At 40.8% G+C, this 20,101-nt stretch overlaps 1 protein-coding gene across 2 annotated transcripts in view; it reads left to right on the top strand.

Annotated features, from left to right (window-relative positions):
- The window catches only part of LOC138642675 (cadherin-7), a 596,493-nt gene that overhangs the window by 79,833 nt on the left and 496,559 nt on the right, over positions 1-20,101 (top strand). For both annotated transcript variants that reach the window (XM_069730993.1, XM_069730992.1), the window contains exon 2: positions 15,742-16,101. In XM_069730993.1, the coding sequence (XP_069587094.1) occupies positions 15,892-16,101 (210 nt within the window). In that variant the 5' untranslated portion in view covers positions 15,742-15,891. The remainder of the gene's footprint in view (positions 1-15,741; positions 16,102-20,101) is intronic.

Below are 20,101 nucleotides of genomic sequence, written 5' to 3'. Positions count from 1 at the left end.
TAGGCACATCAGGGGTCTCCAAACGCAACATGGCGCCACCATTGATTCCAGCCAATCTCGTATTCAAAAAGTCAAATGGTGCTCCCTCACTTCCGAGCCCTGACGTGTGCCCAAACAGTGGTTTACCCCCACATATGGGGTACCAGCATACTCAGGACAAACTGCGCAACAATTACTGGGGTCCAATTTCTCCTGTTACCCTTGTGAATCTAAAAAAATGCTTGCTAAAACATAATTTTTGAGGAAAGAAAAATGATTTTTTATTTTCACGGCTCTGCGTTGTAAACGTCTGTGAAGCACTTGGGGGTTCAAAGTGCTCACCACATATCTAGATAAGTTCCTTGGGGGGTCTAGTTTCTAAAATGGGGTCACTTGTGGGAGGTCTCTACTGTTTAGGCACACCAGGGGCTCTGCAAACGCAACGTGACACCCGCAGACCATTCCATCAAAGTCTGCATTTCAAAAGTCACTACTTCCCTTCTGAGCCCCGACGTGTGCCCAAACAGTGGTTTACCCCCACATATGGGGTATCAGCGTACTCAGGAGAAACTGGACAACAACTTTTGGGGTCCAATTTCTCCTGTAACCCTTGGGAAAATAAAAAATTCTGGGCTAAATAATTATTTTTGAGGAAAGAAAACGTATTTATTATTTTCACGGCTCTGCATTATAAACTTCTATGAAGCACTTGGGGGTTCAAAGTGCTCACCACACATCTAGATAAGTTCCTTTCAGGGTCTAGTTTCCAAAATGGGGTTACTTGTGGGGGGTTTCTACTGTTTAGGCACATCAGGGGCTCTGCAAACGCAACGTGACGCCCGCAGAGCATTCCATCAAAGTCTGCATTTCAAAACGTCACTACTTCAATTCCAAGCCCCGGCATGTGCCCAAACAGTAGTTTACCCCCACATATGGGGTATCACCGTACTCAGGAGAAACTGGACAACAACTTTTGGGGTCAAATTTCTCCTGTTACCCTTGGGAAAATTAAAAAATTCTGGGCTAAATAATTATTTTTGAGGAAAGAAAACGTATTTATTATTTTCACGGCTCTGCATTATAAACTTCTATGAAGCACTTGGGGGTTCAAAGTGCTCACCACACATCTAGATAAGTTCCTTTGGGGGTCTAGTTTCCAAAATGGGGTCACTTGTGGGGGGTTTCTACTGTTAAGCCACATCAGGGGCTCTGCAAACGCAACGTGACGCCCACAGAGCATTCCATCAAAGTCTGCATTTCAAAACGTCACTACTTCACTTCCGAGCCCCGGCATGTGCCCAAACAGTGATTTACCCCCACATATGGGGTATCAGCGTACTCAGGAGAAACTGGACAACAACTTTTGGGGTCAAATTTCTCCTGTTACCCTTGGGAAAATAAAAAATTGCAGGCTAAAAGATCATTTTTGAGAAAATAATTTTTTTTTTTATTTTCATGGCTCTGCGTTATAAACTTCTGTGAAGCACTTGGGGGTTCAAAGTCCTCACCACACATCTAGATTAGTTCCTTTGGGGGTCTAGTTTCCAAAATGGTGTCATTTCTGGGGGATCTCCAATGTTTAAGCACACAGGGGCTCTCCAAACGTGACATGGTGTCCGCTAATGATTGGAGCTAATTTTCCATTTAAAAAGCCAAATGGCGTGCCATCCCTTCCGAGCCCTGCCGTGCGCCCAAACAGTGGTTTACCCCCACATATGGGGTATCAGCGTACTCAGGACAAACAGGACAACAATATTTGGGGTCCAATTTCTCCCATTATCCTTGGCAAAATAGGAAATTCCAGGCTAAAAAATCATTTTTGAGGAAAGAAAAATTATTTTTTATTTTCATGGCTCTGCGTTATAAACTTCTGTGAAGCACCTGGGGGTTTAAAGTGCTCAATATGCATCTAGATAAGTTCCTTGGGGGGTCTAGTTTCCAAAATGGGGTCACTTGTGGGGGAGCTCCAATGTTTAGGCACACAGGGGGCTCTCCAAACGCGACATGGTGTCCGCTAACAATTGGAGCTAATTTTCCATTCAAAAAGTCAAATGGCGCGCCTTCCCTTCCGAGCCCTGCCGTGTGCCCAAACAGTGGTTTACCCCCACATATGAGGTATCGGCATACTCGGGAGAAATTGCCCAACAAATTTTATGATCCATTTTATCCTACTGCCCATGTGAAAATGAAAAAATTGAGGCGAAAATAATTTTTTTGTGAAAAAAAAGTACTTTTTCATTTTTACAGATCAATTTGTGAAGCACCTGAGGGTTGAAAGTGCTCACTAGGCATCTAAATAAGTTCCTTGGGGGGTCTAGTTTCCAAAATGGGGTCACTTGTGGGGGAGCGCCAATGTTTAGGCACACAGGAGCTATCCAAACGCGACATGGTGTCCGCTAACGATGGAAATAATTTTTCATTCAAAAAGTCAAATGGCGCTCCTTCCCTTCCGAGCCTTACCATGTGCCCAAACAGTGGTTTACCCCCACATGTGAGGTATTTGTGTACTCAGGAGAAATTGCCCAACACATTTTAGGATCCATTTTATCCTGTTGCCCATGTGAAAATGAAAAAATTGAGGCTAAAAGAATTTTTTTGTGAAAAAAAAGTACTTTTTCATTTTTACGGATCAATTTGTGAAGCACCTGGGGGTTCAAAGTGCTCACTATGCATCTAGATAAGTTCCTTGGGGCGTCTAGTTTCCAAAATGGGGTCATTTGTGGGGGAGCTCCAATTTTTAGGCACACGGGGGCTCTCCAAACGTGACATGGTGTCCGCTAAAGAGTGGAGCCAATTTTTGATTCAAAAAGTCAAATGGCGCTCCTTCCCTTCCAAGCCCTGCCGTGCGCCCAAACAGTGGTTTACCCCCACATATGAGGTATCAGCGTACTCAGGACAAATTGGACAACAACTTTCGTGGTTCAGTTTCTCCTTTTACCATTGGGAAAATAAAAAAATTGTTGCTAAAAGATAATTTTTGTGACTAAAAAGTTAAATGTTCATTTTTTCCTTCCATGTTGCTTCTGCTGCTGTGAAGCACCTGAAGGGTTAATAAACTTCTTGAATGTGGTTTTGAGTACCTTGAGGGGTGCAGTTTTTAGAATGGTGTCACTTTTGGGTATTTTCAGCCATATAGACCCCTCAAACTGACTTCAAATGTGAGGTGGTCCCTAAAAAAAATGGTTTTGTAAATTTCGTTGTAAAAATGACAAATCGCTGGTCAAATTTTAACCCTTATAACTTCCTAACAAAAAAAAATTTTGTTTCCAAAATTGTGCTGATGTAAAGTAAACATGTGGGAAATGTTATTTATTAACTATTTTGTGTCACATATCTCTCTGGTTTAACAGAATAAAAATTCAAAATGTGAAAATTGCGAAATTTTCAAAATTTTCGCCAAATTTCCGTGTTTATCACAAATAAATGCAGAATTTATTGACCTAAATTTACCACTAACATGAAGCCCAATATGTCACGAAAAAACAATCTCAGAACCGCTAGGATCCGTTGAAGCGTTCCTGAGTTATTACCTCATAAAGGGACACTGGTCAGAATTGCAAAAAACGGCAAGGTCTTTAAGGTCAAAATAGGCTGGGTCTTGAAGGGGTTAATAAGAATGTGACAATTTTATATCAATTACTAAGAAGCATTTTCATTGGTAGCAATATGGCAATGTGCATACCCCCCAAAAAAAAATTAAATGTATATTTCCGAATGTAAGAAAATAAATAAACATTATCAATTTTAGTTTTTGCTTTAACTTTTCTTTCTGCTTTTACTTTCTTGGTTTCAGTTTTAATTTTTCATTCACTAATTTAATCCCTGTTTTTGGTGAATTTTTGTCAACATATACATCCCAGCTTTGTATCTACAGAACCCTGAGCAGACCACATAGCAATATATATTTCTCAATGGCATTTCATTGGCATTTTTTTAATTAATCAGATCTCTCAGTAGAAGCCTGAAAGTTTTGCAAGTTTCTAATTGGCAATAATAATTTCTTGTACAAAATCTATGTATTTTAATTAGCTGAGATGATTCAAAATTTGAGACAAATTTTAATTCCTTATCAACCTGGGAATATTTCATCTTTGTTCTTTCGTTTTTTCCCTTGTTCTAAGAACCACAAGTTTTTTTTTATTTTTTCATTGGTATAGCCATATGAGAGCTTGTTTTTATTGCAACATGAAATGTCATTTTTAATGATGCCATTCATTTTACCAGACAATGTACTGGAAACCGAACAAAAATCCAAGTCCTGTAAAATTGTGAAAAAAATGCAATTCCTCCATTGCTTCTTTGGGTTATGTTTTTATGGTAATCATTGTACAGAAAAAATAACCTATGAGCTTGATTTTCCATGTCAATATTTTTGCAGCAAAAGCAAAGTTATCCAGTATTTTTTTTAAATGCATTATTTTAGCTGTGATTAAAAGTTCAGAAGTTTGTAAAAACATGTTTCTGTTGCCATTTTATCAGACCAATAACTTTTTTTTATCAATGTAGTTATCCGAGGGCTTGCTTTTGGTGCCCAGAAGTGACATTTTTATAAATATATCATTGTGATAACTTTTCATTGCATTTTTATTAAAAAATTTTGTTCTGATGAGTCGTAAATTGCAATTTCATAATTGCCGTTTTCTCAGATTAGAGTCCAGGGAAGTTTGCTAGTGAGTTGAGGCAGTAGACAAATATTAATGTCAATGGTTCAGGTGAGACTGTGGAATCAGTCCACCAAGGTAGTATTACTGCAAGACTATTCATTATAGATGGACACAAGTAGCAATAATAAAATTCATTGAGCCAAGAATGCAGGAAATGTAGTGTTAGGTCTGGCTGAAAGCACCAAATAATAATAATAGAGAATATGAGATGCATTCGTAGTCTGGGGTCCACTGTGCAGAGATGACACCTGCTTCGGAGTAATGGCAGATGGACGCTTGCTCACACGTGGGTTAGACTTCACCCAGTGTGAATGGAAGTGAACTCTGTTGCTTCACAGAGTCGCCAAATATATGCTGCGTCCTGTTAGCAATCACAGGGTGCAGCTGAAAGACACTAATGGGATCCCTATGAATCACCCCCACTAAACTGGTGATTGGACTCGCTCTGACCCTCCGTGGCTTTTGAGCCCGCGCCTGAGGATGCACTGAGTCAGATGCAGAGTCCAAGCAGGAATTCCCACCCTACACTAACCAGTTGTCAGGAAAGCGCACTGATTGTGCACTGTGCTGCAATGGCGGGCACTGTGAAGAGATGCTGTAACGTGTGCTGAGTGTGCAGGTAGCACTGTCAAGACAAGGAATGGGAATGATTAAAGGGACACTGTCACCTGAATTTGGAGGGAACAATCTTCAGCCATGGAGGCGGGGTTTTGGGGTTTTTGATTCACCCTTTCCTTACCAGCTGGCTGCATGCTGGCTGCAATATTGGATTGAAGTTCATTCTCTGTCCTCCATAGTACATGCCTGCGCAAGGCAAGATTGACAGTGTCCCTTTAAGGAGCATTAATCCATCAACAGACATTCATCTACACACACACATGTTTACAAGTTGACAGTAGCACATGGCTGAGCGGCCATGTGAAGCTTTTATAGCAGTAGCACACCGGGACCTTCCAGATGGTCCAAAAGGAACCGCAACAGGACCTGAACATGTGATCCCCGACCTCCAATGGGAGGTCGTCCCGTGGGCATGCTCAGTATGAGAAAAGTGGCACTTAGTCCCAGAAAGGCCTGCTTGCTGCTGATCAGTGCTGGCTGCAAAGGCAGAGCCTGGAAAGGCAGCAGTAACCAGTCGCACAGTATTAACTTGAGCCAGATGCTGGGACAGACATCTCCGCTGAGCAGGTTCCACTGCGGCTGGAGAAGAGTGGGAGACCGCAGTGGACATGGTTTGAGATTCCCCGTGTGCAGCAGCAAGAACTCGACACCTAACATGTACATCTGTCATTTGAGTTTGTGAATATAAATTTTGAATTTTTGGTCCTAGCCACATTGTTTTTGTTAGATGGAGAAAGCTTGCATGCAATATGTCTGGACATAAGTTCCCCATATTAAAATATAAGGCAAAGGTGTTAATAGTATATGGATGGATTGCTTGTGTGCACAATTTATGCAACTTATGAAGGTCCATGTAAACAACACGGTTACTACTGCAGATTGCAGTGACACAAAATTTTATTTGCCAAGCCATAATTTGTTTAAATTATACAAAGACTCGAAAAATTACATTCAGATTGTGCCATAGCTGCTAGACAAGGAGAGTGATGAAGTAGTTTGTAAAATTACCAGGCTTGCGCAGTCCTAAAAAATGTATGAATTGACTGACAAGTGTTCAACAATTACTACATGAAATCTCTCTCCAGATTATTGGAAAAAGTATTCTTGGTGGTTACTTTGTGAAGTTGGCTGAGAGAATACGAACCGTAAATCATGTTGTACTCATGGTAAAGATTAGAACACTGAATATGCTAATTAATAGTTTAGCACTATTTTACTATAAGGGTATGTTCACACGTTCCTGATTTCCCTCCTTTTTTTTTCAGGACTGAAACCGCAGCTCTTTGCAGAAAACGCAGGTCCTTTTTTTGGTGCTTTTTTGGTGCGTTTTTTGGTGCGTTTTTTGATGCGTTTTTTGATGCAGTTTTCTATGCAGAGTCTGTGTGTTTTCTAGGAAGTTTTTTAGGGTTAAAATGGCTGAAAATACCCTAAAACCCGCAGATATATTTTTGATCTGCGGGTTTTACTGCGGGTTTGACCTCACAATGGAGGTCTATGGGTGCAGAACCGCTGCGGCTCCGAAAAAAGAAGTGACATGGTACTTCTTTTTTACCGCGGCTATTCAGCGCGGCTTTTTTTCCCGATTCCCGCATCATGTGCACAGTGGTTCCTGTTTTCCATAGGGTACATTGTACTGTACCCTGCATGGAAAACAGCTGCGGAACCGCAGTGGCAAAAACGCTGCGGTTCCGCAGAAAAAAACGCACTGTGTGAACATGGCCTTAGTAGAAATCTTGAAGCAGCTAAATAATATTTAACCCATTCACGACCTTGCCCTTTTCCGTTTTTGCTTTCTCGTTTTTCACTCCCCTAATTCCCAGAGCCATAACTTTTTTATTTTTCTGTCAATATGGCCATGTGAGGGCTTGTTTTTTGTGGGACAAGTTATACTTTTCAATGGCATTATTGGTTTTAGCATGTCGTGTACTAGAAAACAGGAAAGAAATTCCCAGTGCGGTAAAATTGCAAAAAAGTGCAATCCCACACTTGTTTTTTGTTTGGATTTTTTACTAAGTTCACTAAATGCTAAAACTAACCTGCCATTATGATTCTCCAGGTCATTACGAGTTCATAGACACCAAACATGTCTAGATTATGTTTTATCTAAGTGGTAAAAAAAATTCCAAACTTTGCTAAAAAATTGTGCAATTTTCCAATACCCGTTGCGTCTCCATTTTTCATGATCTGGGGTCGGGTGAGCTGGCATTTTTAATGATACCATTTTGGTGCAGATACGTTTTTTTGATCGCCCGTTATTACATTTTAATTCAATGTCGCGGCGACCAAAAAAATGTAATCTGGCATTTCTAATTTTTTTCTCGCTAGGCTATTTAGCGATCAGGTTAGTCTTTTTTTATTGATAGATCAGGCGATTCTGAGCGCGGCGATACCAAATATGTAGAGGTTTGTTTTTTTATTGTTTTATTTTGAATGGGGTGAAAAGGGGGTGATTTAAAATTTATATTTTTTATTTTTTCATATTTTTTAAAACATGGGAGGCTAGAAGCTGGCACAACTCGATCGGCTCAGCTACATAGCAGCGATCATCAGATCGCTGCTATGTAGCTGAATTGCAGGCTTGCTAAGAGCGCCGACCACAGGGTGGCGCTCACAGCAAGCCGACATCAGTAACCATAGAGGTCCCAAGTACCTCTATGGTTACTATCCTGATGCATCGCTGACCCAAGATCATGTGACGGGGTCGGCGATGCACTCATTTCCGGTCGCGCGACCGGAAGCACTGGTTAAATGCCACTGTCAGCGTTTGACAGCAGCATTTAACTAGTTAATAGCGGTGGGTGAATCGTGATTTCACCCGCCGCTATTGCGGCCGCTATTGCGGGCACATGTCAGCTGTTCAAAACAGCTGACATATCCCAGCTTTGAGGTGGGCTTAACGCTGGAGCCCACATCAAAGCATGGGATCCGACCTCCGCCGTAATAGTATGGCGGAGATCGGTCTATGTATATTCGATTCGCAGTGCTTTCTTGTTACAATAAACTTACTATTATTCTATTATATGTATATGTAAATATAAATGAAACTTTCTCATCTAAACATGAAGCAATTTTTTTTAGTATATAAAAATTTAAAACAAAAAACAAAAATAGAATGCAGAAAACTCAATACAACACAAGTTCAGCATAATAAGAGCAACAATGTCATCACCAATTAAAAGAAAAATATAAATATTTCAAAATTTATGTGCAAATTTTTCACTTCTAGTGAACTTTTTGTAATCCTACTTTCTTCATTTTTAGGACATTTGGATCTTACTTTATTTTTGTTTATAGAAAGAAAAACCTACACTTCATAAAAATTACTTCTAGTTGGCAATGAGTCAACTGGATTTACATATTTTGTGCAATAAAAGTACCAGAATATCAGTGAAAAGAAAGACCCTGTGAGGGTACTAATAAAAAAAAGTTGGTCTCAACAAGAAATTCCATTAGCTTTTATAGTTCTGTGATCCTACAATCATTAACCAATATTACCCAGCAATTTACTGCCTCACTTCAACCACAATAATTTGTCACGCATTACCAAACCTCCACAGCTATCATTTGTATGTTTGCAATTCTCATGGAAAAGCTAACTTCAAATATTGCAGAAAACAATTCTACAGGAGTATATTTTAACAGCAAATTCATCCCTTCTTTTTCAAAAAAACTATCTTTGGACTAAAAAGTTTAAACTGTTAACATTTTTCAAAGTTATTTAGTAATAAAAAGCAAATGTATACAAGAAATGTTTTTCTATTTTTCAGTTCTCTGAAGGCAGCATTTGTCATGATTCCAATGGCAGGGAATCACAAAAGGACAAGCACCAACGAGCTCTAGGGTGATGGAACCTGAGCTGACCGCGACCCTAAACCTGAACACACAAATAACAATAGCCGGGGAACGTGCCTACGTTGATCCTAGACGTCTCGCACCAGCCGAAGATCTAACTTCCCCTATTAGAAGAAACACAGACCTCTCTTGCCTCCAGAGAAATACCCCACAGAAATAGCAGCCCCCCACATATAATGACGGTGAAATGAGAGGAAGGCACATACACAGTATGAAATCAGATTCAGCAAAATGAGGCCCGCTAAAACTAGATAGCAGAGGATACAAAAGTAAACTGCGCGGTCAGCAAAAAACCCTTCAAAAAACCATCCTGTAATTACTTGAACTCATGTTCCAACTCATGGAACATGAGGAGCAATTACAGCCCGCTAGAGCAACCAGCAGCAAAGAAACAATTATATGCAAGCTGGACAAGACAAAAATAAATCAAAACGTGGAACAAGAAAATCAAAAACTTAGCTTGTCCTGAAGATTACTGAAGCCAGAAGCTGAGGTAACAAAACACTCTGATAACCTTGATAGCTGGCAGGGAAATGACAAGAAAGCCCGGTTAAATAGGAAACTCCCAAATCCTAATAGAACAGGTGGACACCAGAGACAGCAGAACACAAATCACCCAGTACCATCAGTAACCACCAGAGGGAGCCCAAAAACAGAACTCACAACAGTACCCCCCCCTTGAGGAGGGGTCACGGAACCCTCACGAGAACCACCAGGGCGACCAGGATGAGCCCTATGAAAAGCGCGGACCAAATCATCAGCATGAACATCAGAGGCAACCACCCAAGAATTATCCTCCTGACCATAACCCTTCCACTTGACCAAATATTGGAGTTTCCGTCTGGAAACACGAGAATCCAAGATCTTCTCCACAACATACTCCAATTCTCCCTCCACCAGCACCAGAGCAGGAGGCTCAGGCGAAGGAACAACAGGTACCTCATACCTCCGCAACAACGACCGATGGAACACATTATGAATAGCAAACGATGCCGGGAGATCCAAACAAAACGACACAGGGTTAAGAATTTCCAAGATCCTATAAGGACCGATGAACCGAGGCTTGAACTTAGGAGAAGAGACCTTCATAGGAACAAAACGAGAAGACAACCACACCAAGTCCCCAACACGAAGTCGAGGACCCACGCGGCGACGGTGATTAGCAAACTGCTGAGCCTTCTCCTGGGACAACTTCAAATTGTCCACCACATGACTCCAAATCTGATGCAACCTATCCACCACCATGTCCACTCCAGGACAATCAGAAGGCTCCACCTGACCAGAGGACAAACGAGGATGAAACCCCGAATTACAAAAGAAAGGAGAAACCAAGGTAGCAGAACTAGCCCGATTATTAAGGGCAAACTCGGCCAGCGGCAAAAAGGTAACCCAGTCATCCTGATCAGCAGAAACAAAACACCTCAAATAAGTTTCCAAGGTCTGATTAGTTCGCTCCGTCTGGCCATTCGTCTGAGGGTGGAATGCAGACGAAAAGGACAAATCAATGCCCATTTTAGCACAGAACGTCCGCCAAAATCTAGACACAAACTGGGATCCCCTGTCAGAAACGATGTTCTCCGGAATCCCATGCAAACGAACCACGTTCTGGAAAAATGGAGGGACCAACTCAGAGGAGGAAGGCAACTTAGGCAAGGGTACAAGATGAACCATTTTAGAAAAGCGGTCACACACAACCCAGATGACGGACATTTTTTGAGAGACAGGGAGATCCGAAATAAAGTCCATGGAAATGTGCGTCCAAGGCCTCTTCGGGATAGGCAAAGGTGACAACAATCCACTGGCTCGAGAACAGCAAGGCTTAGCCCGAGCACAAACCTCACAAGACTGCACAAAAGAACGCACATCCCTAGACAAGGAAGGCCACCAAAAAGACCTGGCCACCAAGTCTCTAGTACCAAATATTCCAGGATGACCTGCCAACGCAGAAGAATGGACCTCAGAGATGACTCTACTGGTCCAGCTATCCGGAACAAACAGTCTCTCAGGCGGACAACGATCAGGTTTACCCGCCTGAAACTCCTGCAAAGCACGTCGCAAGTCTGGGAAGACGGCCGACAAAATCACCCCATCCCTAAGGATACCAGTGGGCTCAGAATTTCCAGGGGAGTCAGGCACAAAACTCCTAGAAAGAGCATCCGCCTTCACATTCTTTGAACCTGGCAGGTATGAAACCACAAAATTGAAACGAGAGAAAAACAGTGACCAACGAGCCTGTCTAGGATTCAGACGCCTGGCAGACTCAAGGTAAATCAGATTATTGTGATCAGTCAAGACCACCACACGATGTCTAGCACCCTCCAGCCAATGATGCCACTCCTCAAATGCCCACTTCATGGCCAAAAGTTCCCGATTACCCACATCATAATTCCGCTCAGCGGGCGAAAATTTTCTAGAAAAGAACGCACATGGCTTCATCACCGAGCAATCGGAGCTTCTCTGTGACAAAACCGCCCCCGCTCCAATCTCGGAAGCATCAACCTCAACTTGGAAAGGAAGCGAAACATCAGGCTGACGCAACACAGGAGCAGAAGAAAACCGGCGTTTAAGTTCCTGAAAGGCCTCCACAGCCGCAGGAGACCAATCAGCAACATCAGCACCCTTCTTAGTCAAATCCGTCAAAGGCTTAACAACACTAGAAAAATTAGTTATAAAACGACGATAGAAATTAGCAAAGCCCAAGAACTTCTGCAAACTCTTAAGAGATGCAGGCTGCGTCCAGTCACAAATAGCCCGAACCTTGACGGGATCCATCTCAATAGTAGAAGGGGAAAAAATATACCCCAAGAAAGAAATCTTCTGGACTCCAAAGAGACACTTTGAGCCCTTTACAAACAAGGAATTAGCCTGCAGGACCTGAAACACCTTCCTGACCTGCTGAACATGAGACTCCCAGTCATCAGAAAAAACCAAAATATCATCCAAATACACAATCATAAATTTATCCAGATATTCACGGAAAATATCGTGCATAAAGGACTGGAAGACTGAAGGAGCATTAGAAAGTCCGAAAGGCATTACCAAATACTCAAAATGGCCCTCAGGCGTATTAAATGCGGTTTTCCACTCATCACCTTGCTTTATTCGTATAAGATTATACGCACCCCGGAGATCAATCTTAGTGAACCATTTAGCCCCCTTAATGCGAGCAAACAAATCAGTCAACAAAGGCAAAGGATACTGATATTTTACGGTAATCTTATTCAAAAGACGATAATCTATACAAGGTCTCAAGGACCCATCTTTCTTGGCCACGAAAAAAAAACCTGCTCCCAAAGGGGACGAAGATGGACGGATATGTCCCTTTTCCAAGGACTCCTTAACATAATCCCGCATAGCAGTATGCTCTGGCACTGACAGATTGAACAAACGACCTTTAGGAAATTTACTACCAGGAATTAAATCTATAGCATAATCGCAATCCCTGTGAGGAGGAAGCGAACTGAGCTTAGGCTCCTCAAAAACATCCCGATAATCCGACAAAAATACAGGAACCTCAGAAGGAGTAGATGAAGCGATAGAAATCGGAGGTGCATCATCATGAACCCCCTAACATCCCCAGCTTAACACAGACATTGTTTTCCAGTCAAGGACTGGATTATGAGTTTGTAACCATGGCAGACCAAGTACTAGAACATCATGTAAATTATACAACACCAGGAAGCGAATCACCTCCTGATGAACGGGAGTCATACGCATGGTCACTTGTGTCCAGTACTGAGGTTTATTCATAGCTAAAGGTGTAGAGTCAATTCCCTTCAAAGGAATAGGGACTTCCAGAGGCTCAAGACTAAACCCACATCGCTTGGCAAATGACCAATCCATAAGACTCAGGGCAGCGCCTGAATCTACATAGGCATCGACGGAAATGGATGATAATGAGCAAATCAGAGTCACAGACAGAATGAACTTAGACTGTAACGTACTAATGGCAACAGACTTATCAACCTTTTTTGTGCGTTTAGAGCATGCTGATATAACATGAGCTGAATCACCACAATAAAAGCACAACCCATTTTTCCGCCTATAGTTTTGCCGTTCACTTCTAGACTGAACTCTATCACATTGCATTGTCTCAAGTGCCTGTTCAGAAGACACCGCCAAATGGTGCACAGGTTTGCGCTCCCGTAAACGCCGATCAATCTGAATAGCCATAGTCATAGACTCATTCAGACCCGTAGGCGCAGGGAACCCCACCATAACATCTTTAAGGGCCTCAGAAAGGCCATCTCTGAACTTTGCAGCCAGGGCGCACTCATTCCACTGAGTAAGCACTGACCATTTCCGAAATTTTTGACAATATATTTCTGCTTCATCTTGCCCCTGAGAGAGAGCTAATAAAGCTTTTTCAGCCTGAATCTCTTGGTTAGGTTCCTCATAGAGTAAACCCAATGCCAGAAAAAACGCATCCACATTAAGCAACGCAGGATCCCCTGGTGCCAATGCAAATGCCCAATTTTGAGGGTCACCCCGCAGGAAAGATATAATAATCTTAACCTGCTGAGCAGGGTCTCCAGAAGAGCGAGATTTCAAAGAAAGGAACAGCTTGCAATTGTTCCTAAAATTCAGAAAACTAGATCTATCTCCAGCAAAGAACTCTGGAATAGGAATTCTAGGTTCAGACATAGGAGCATGTACAACAAAATCTTGTATATTTTGAACCTTAGCAGCAAGATTATTCAAGCTGGAATCTAAACTCTGGACATTCATGATAAACAGCTAAGGTCAGAGCCATTCAAGGAATAAGAGGAGGAAAAAAAAAAAAAAAATCAGCCAGGCTGCAATTAGGGCTAGGCAGCAACCTCAGAGGAGAAAAAAAAAAAAAAAAAAACTTCCTCAGACTACTTTTCCTCCTACTTCAGCCCAAACATTTTTGGCCGGCTATACTGTCATGATTCCAATGGCAGGGAATCACAAAAGGACAAGCACCAACGAGCTCTAGGGTGATGGAACCTGAGCTGACCGCGACCCTAAACCTGAACACACAAATAACAATAGCCGGGGAACGTGCCTACGTTGATCCTAGACGTCTCGCACCAGCCGAAGATCTAACTTCCCCTATTAGAAGAAACACAGACCTCTCTTGCCTCCAGAGAAATACCCCACAGAAATAGCAGCCCCCCACATATAATGATGGTGAAATGAGAGGAAGGCACATACACAGTATGAAATCAGATTCAGCAAAATGAGGCCCGCTAAAACTAGATAGCAGAGGATACAAAAGTAAACTGCGCGGTCAGCAAAAAACCCTTCAAAAAACCATCCTGTAATTACTTGAACTCATGTTCCAACTCAGGGAACATGAGGAGCAATTACAGCCCGCTAGAGCAACCAGCAGCAAAGAAACAATTATATGCAAGCTGGACAAGACAAAAATAAATCAAAACGTGGAACAAGAAAATCAAAAACTTAGCTTGTCCTGAAGATTACTGAAGCCAGAAGCTGAGGTAACAAAACACTCTGATAACCTTGATAGCCGGCGGGGAAATGACAAGAAAGCCCGGTTAAATAGGAAACTCCCAAATCCTAATAGAACAGGTGGACACCAGAGACAGCAGAACACAAATCACCCAGTACCATCAGTAACCACCAGAGGGAGCCCAAAAACAGAACTCACAACAAGCATTGCCATGTTTTCATCCACACATCTCCTCGCAAAAAAATAGCAATAAAAAAATGATTGAAATGTTGTATACTCATTAAATTGTAACAATAAATTGCAATGTTCTCAAGGCAAAAAATGAAGGGCAAAACAATCTTTAGGCTAAAAAATACAACTCTTCATTAATGGAAAAGATGAAAGTTATGAGTCTCACAAAATGGCGACACAAACCACATTTTTTTACAAGGTTCGGAAACTTTTTTAATAACTTACATTTAAATATAAAAAGCCTATGACATTTTAGCAACACTGTAAATTTACTAAACTGAAGGATCATATTGCCAGGTCATTTTTGCCCCACAAATTATTCAGTACATTTTATAGTTATATAGTATAGAGCAGTGGTCCCCAACTCCAGGCCTCGAGGGCCGCCAACAGTGCAGGTTTTCAGGATTTCCTTAGTATTGCACAGGGGTTGGAATCATCACCTGTGCAGATGATCACATTATCACCGATGCAATACTAAAGAAATCCTGAAAACCTGCACTGTTGGCGGCCCTCGAGGCCTGGAGTTGGGGACCCCTGGTATAGAGGATGGTAAAATACTACTACTACTACTACTACTACTACTACAACTAATAATAATAATAAAAGCAAATATGGCTGTCAATGAAAAAGTTAAAAATGTACAGCTCTGGGAAGAAGGAAATAAAAAAATTAAAGTGCCAAAAAAATTGCACAATGGTGAAGGGTTTAAATGTCTCTTTTGACATGGTGATCTTCTAATTCATTAACCAGCCAACAAGTTCATTTTGTAATTAATCAAATGTGTAATATACACAATAATTGAACCAAAGAGGGAACCTAAGCTTTTATTTGTCATCACAGTAAGATTTCTACGTTTAGAATTTATGTAGAGGTGGAAACAGAATTTGATAGCGCAGAGGTAACAGGAGAACTTTTTTTTTTGACCAAAGCAAACTAACTTTTCTTTCTTTTTTCCCATAGATACTTAAGCATTGTTCTGTGGATATTTACTTCAAGTAATCTTCAACCCTTAAAAACAACTTAAGACTGTCTGGACCAAGGCGGGATTTTCTAAGCATACATTTGGGAACAATTTCTTTTTATTGTAATATTTTTAATTAAAGTGAAAAAATGAAGATGGGCAAACATGAAATGTGTCATTATCTTCAACTTATAGCTATTTTCTTCTGTCTGTCTGGAATAAGCCAAGCTGAACTCTCAATGTCTACATCCAAGCCTTATATTCAATCTGGAAAATCAAGGACAAAGCGGAGTTGGGTGTGGAACCAGTTCTTTGTTCTTGAGGAATATACTGGGACAGAACCTCTGTATGTTGGCAAGGTAAGTAGTATACAAGTATGACCTACACGGACAAATATAATTAGACAGCTGGTTGTAATTATGCAGTATATATCAATAATAGTTAATGCTTAACAATTCTTAACAAGTCATAATATGATTTAGTAGAATCATTTACAAGGCTTCTAAACTATTTGATTTCCCTTTAAAAGCAACCACTTAAATGTTATATTTCTTTCAACATGCACTGAACACATACAAATAAATAAAGTTGCCACCAAGTCAAAAGTGAACAATTTGTGCTCTTATTTTTTTGGAGATGCTGCCTTGAGTATTATTATTTGTGTATTTTTTTTATCAATCTGCCATATGGTTCCAGAGACATTGGGTTTTATAGTTTGTTCCCATTTTTATAATTTTAACCAATGAGGCATTGCTCATGTTATTCATGTCTAAAGACATGCATTTAGATAATGTTATGAGTGATGCCCACTTGTAAAAAGCTATAGAAATGAGCACTAAATTTAAAGGCCCAAATCCTTGGATATGAATGGCAGATTTAAAAAAGCAAACTAAATAAAAGAAAAAAATATTTTATAGGAGATGTGGGATGAAATTACAAGAGAAATGTAAGTAGCTAGATTCCAGTATTCTTTTTATTTGACTTTTGAGCTATACTATAAATCCCTTTGTCATGGATTCTTTGTGAGAGTGCTTATATGTAAACTTACTATAGATATAGCAGAGGGTAAGAGTAAACTTACAGTTTTCTTGTACCTTTCTCTTGAATGCCATACTGTTAAATCTGGTCTGCTTATACTGTTTATATGCAATTTTGTATTACTATAAGACGCACCAGACCTTAAGATGAACCTCAAATTTTCAGAAGGAAAATAGGTGAAAAAATTAATGTGTCAAATGGGGCCAAGCTTACAGTCCAAAATTAGCTTCCCAGGAAAGAGGAAGATCGGCAGTGCTCATGGATTGGGATTACAAGAGGTGTTTGGTGGTCCGGCAATGATCTCACTCCCATCATGGGCTAGTGCGGCAGATTCATTGATACTCAGTGTTGTGGGGGCACCACCGTCATTTTGTGAAAGCCCGGAGTCCCCGCACATCCATTGCTGCTATTAAGTGGCCTCTGGAAAAATGGTCGCCAGAGGCAGTACATGCACAGATTGAGATCTCGACACCGTTGCCAGGATCCCAATCTACACATGCACCACCTCCCGGTGCCAATTTCCCGGAGGCCACCACATCGCAGCAATGGAAGTGTGGGGGCTTCTAGCTTTCACAAAATGTTGGCAGAGCCACCGCACCACCAAGCACCACCAAACCTGCTGCATCAGCCACAGATGGAAGTCAGATCATTGCCATGCAGCATTGGACCACCAAACACATTCTTTCTCAGTCCAGAGTCTGCAGAATCACCCAACTCCTGCTGCCGCCATACTTCTGGTAAGTACATTCGGACTATAATACGTAGCCACATTTTCTCCAAAACTTTTTGGGGAAAAAAGTGAATCTTATTGTATGAAAATTGGAATAATATGTAGTGCTTATGCAATATGTGCAAATTCAATAACTAAATAAATAAGTAAATGGGTGATGATGAATACTGAAAATAAAAATAGCCTTTGCGTTAAGCTCTGACTATCATTAAGTCTATCATTAATTTCCAGGTTCTCTAAGCCTTTTGTAATTGACAACAGTAATTATTTTCTTTGTAGATATTAAACTGTGGTCATATTTTAAATCCAATGTTTATATTTGGGAATATACTTTATCTTATGTATTTGCTTTCCCCTGCAGTATAGATTAAATCCCCATGAAATTTACAGGACTTTTCTTTTGAGCTACATTGTCTTTGATTTGTAAGAAATACATATATCATTCCATAGAATTATCATTTTAAAGCAGTTATTTGCATGATCAGTGCTTTTTTTTCTGTTTGGGGTGTTAATGGTGTAAGATTGAGCATTGTAAATCTATGCTTTTTGAACTCAATAGCCCTCAATTGTGTATATAAAAATACCATTTTTTTTAGCATTTAGATCATAAAACTATTGTAGAATATGGTATAAATTGAGATATTTCAAAGTTCTTGCGTGTGTCAAATGGAGTGATATAAATATATAAAAATAATATTTGTAAGAGAATATTTAACCCCGTTGTGACCAAACTAATTATAACCTTAATGACCAGGCTAAATTTTAGAAATCTGAACAATGTCCCTTTATGCAGTTATTACTCTGGAACAGTTTAACAGATCCCAGTGATTCTGAGAAAGTTTTTTCATGATATATTGTACTTCATGCTTGTGGTAAAATTTGTTCAATATGATTTGCGCTTATTTGTGAAAATATCGCAATTTTGGCAAAAATATTGAAAAAAATTGTGATTTTTAAACTTTTAATATCTATATCCTTAAGCCAATTAGTCATGCTGTACAGAATAATTAATATATAATTTTTCCCATATGTCTGCTTTACATTTTCATAATTGTTCAAATGTCATTTTATTTTGTTAGGATGATAGAGAGGTTGAAAGTTTACGATCAATTTCAAATTTTTTCAATAAATTTACAAAACTTTTTTAGAGACTTATTCAGATTGAAATGTACTTTGTGTGGCCTAAATTTTTTGCAAACTCGCCAAAAGTGATGCCATTTAAAAAAAACTGCACCCCTCATATACTTTAAACCCTTACTGACATCTGACAGGATAGCATGTCACGGGATCGGGGGTCATCGGTTCGTTGGCATAAAAACCAGAGGTCTCCTTGAGACCTCTATGGTTGTTGATGCTGGATTGCTATGAGCACCACCATGTGGACGTCGCTCATAGCAATGCAGTAATTCTGCTACATAGAGGTGATCTGAGCATCCCCTCTATGTAGCAGAGCCAATCGAGCTATGGCAGCTTCTAGCCTCCCATGGAGGCTATGAAGCATGCCAAAAGTTAAAGAAAAATGTTTTTAAAAATATTAAAAAATAACACAAAAGTTTAAATCATCCTCTTTTTCCCCGTTCAAAATAAAACAATTAAAAAATCAAACAAACACATATTTGGTATCGCCACATTCAGAATCGCCTGATCTATCAATAAAAAAAGGATTAACCTGATCGTTAAATGGTGTAGTGAGAAACAAAATCGAAATGCCAGAATTACTTTTTTTGGTCGCCGTGATATTGCAATAATGGGCAATCAAAACAACGTATCTGCACAAAAGTGGTATCATGAAAAATGTCAGCTTGGTGCGTAAAAAATAAGCCCTCACCCAACCTGATGTTAGGGCTAGTGGAACACACCAAGTAATGAGAGATAGATACGAGGTGCATTCGCAGCCCGGGGTCCACCGTGCAGAGATACCTGCTGCTAAGTAATGGCGGATGGACACTGAGCTCACACGTGGGTTAACCTCACCCCGTGTGAAATGTAAGTGACCTCTGTTGCTTCACAGAGTCGCGCTGTACACAAAACTATACCCTAACTAGGATTTTGCTTGCTCTGGAACTCTTCTGTGCTAACCTCACACATGAAGGAACCAGATGCTAAGCCAAGGCTAATTGCCCGCACTGATGCTAGCTGCCTACCTGAGTGTACAGCCCAAGAGCTGAACAGACTCGCCACATATGACTGAGTGGTAGAGAATCCACTGGCAACAGCCAAACATAATTTATACTAGTGCATGGTTGTGCGGCCATGCAAACCTTTTATAGTTGTAGCTTCTTCAGGACCTTCCTAGTGGACCAATAGGAGCTGCAACAGGACCTGAGCATGTGACCCCCGACCTCCAATGAGAGGTCTTCCCTTTGGCATGCTCAGAAGGAGAAAAGCAGGACTTAGTCCCAGAAGCATCTGCTCGCCGCTGACTAGTACTGGCTGCAATGGCTGAGCCTGGAAGGTCAGCAGTAACCAAGCGCTGAGCAGGCTCCACTGCGGATGGAGAAGAATGGGAGACCGTAGCAGAGATGGTTCGAGATTCCCCCTGTGCAGGGGCGGGATCTCGAAACCTAACACCCGAGATCACAAAAAATGGA

The sequence above is a fragment of the Ranitomeya imitator genome, chromosome 6, assembly GCF_032444005.1.
Source record: "Ranitomeya imitator isolate aRanImi1 chromosome 6, aRanImi1.pri, whole genome shotgun sequence".
NCBI classification, from domain to species: domain Eukaryota; kingdom Metazoa; phylum Chordata; class Amphibia; order Anura; family Dendrobatidae; genus Ranitomeya; species Ranitomeya imitator.
Note: the sequence above shows the minus strand (reverse complement) of the source record. Positions and strands in the feature narration are given on the sequence as shown.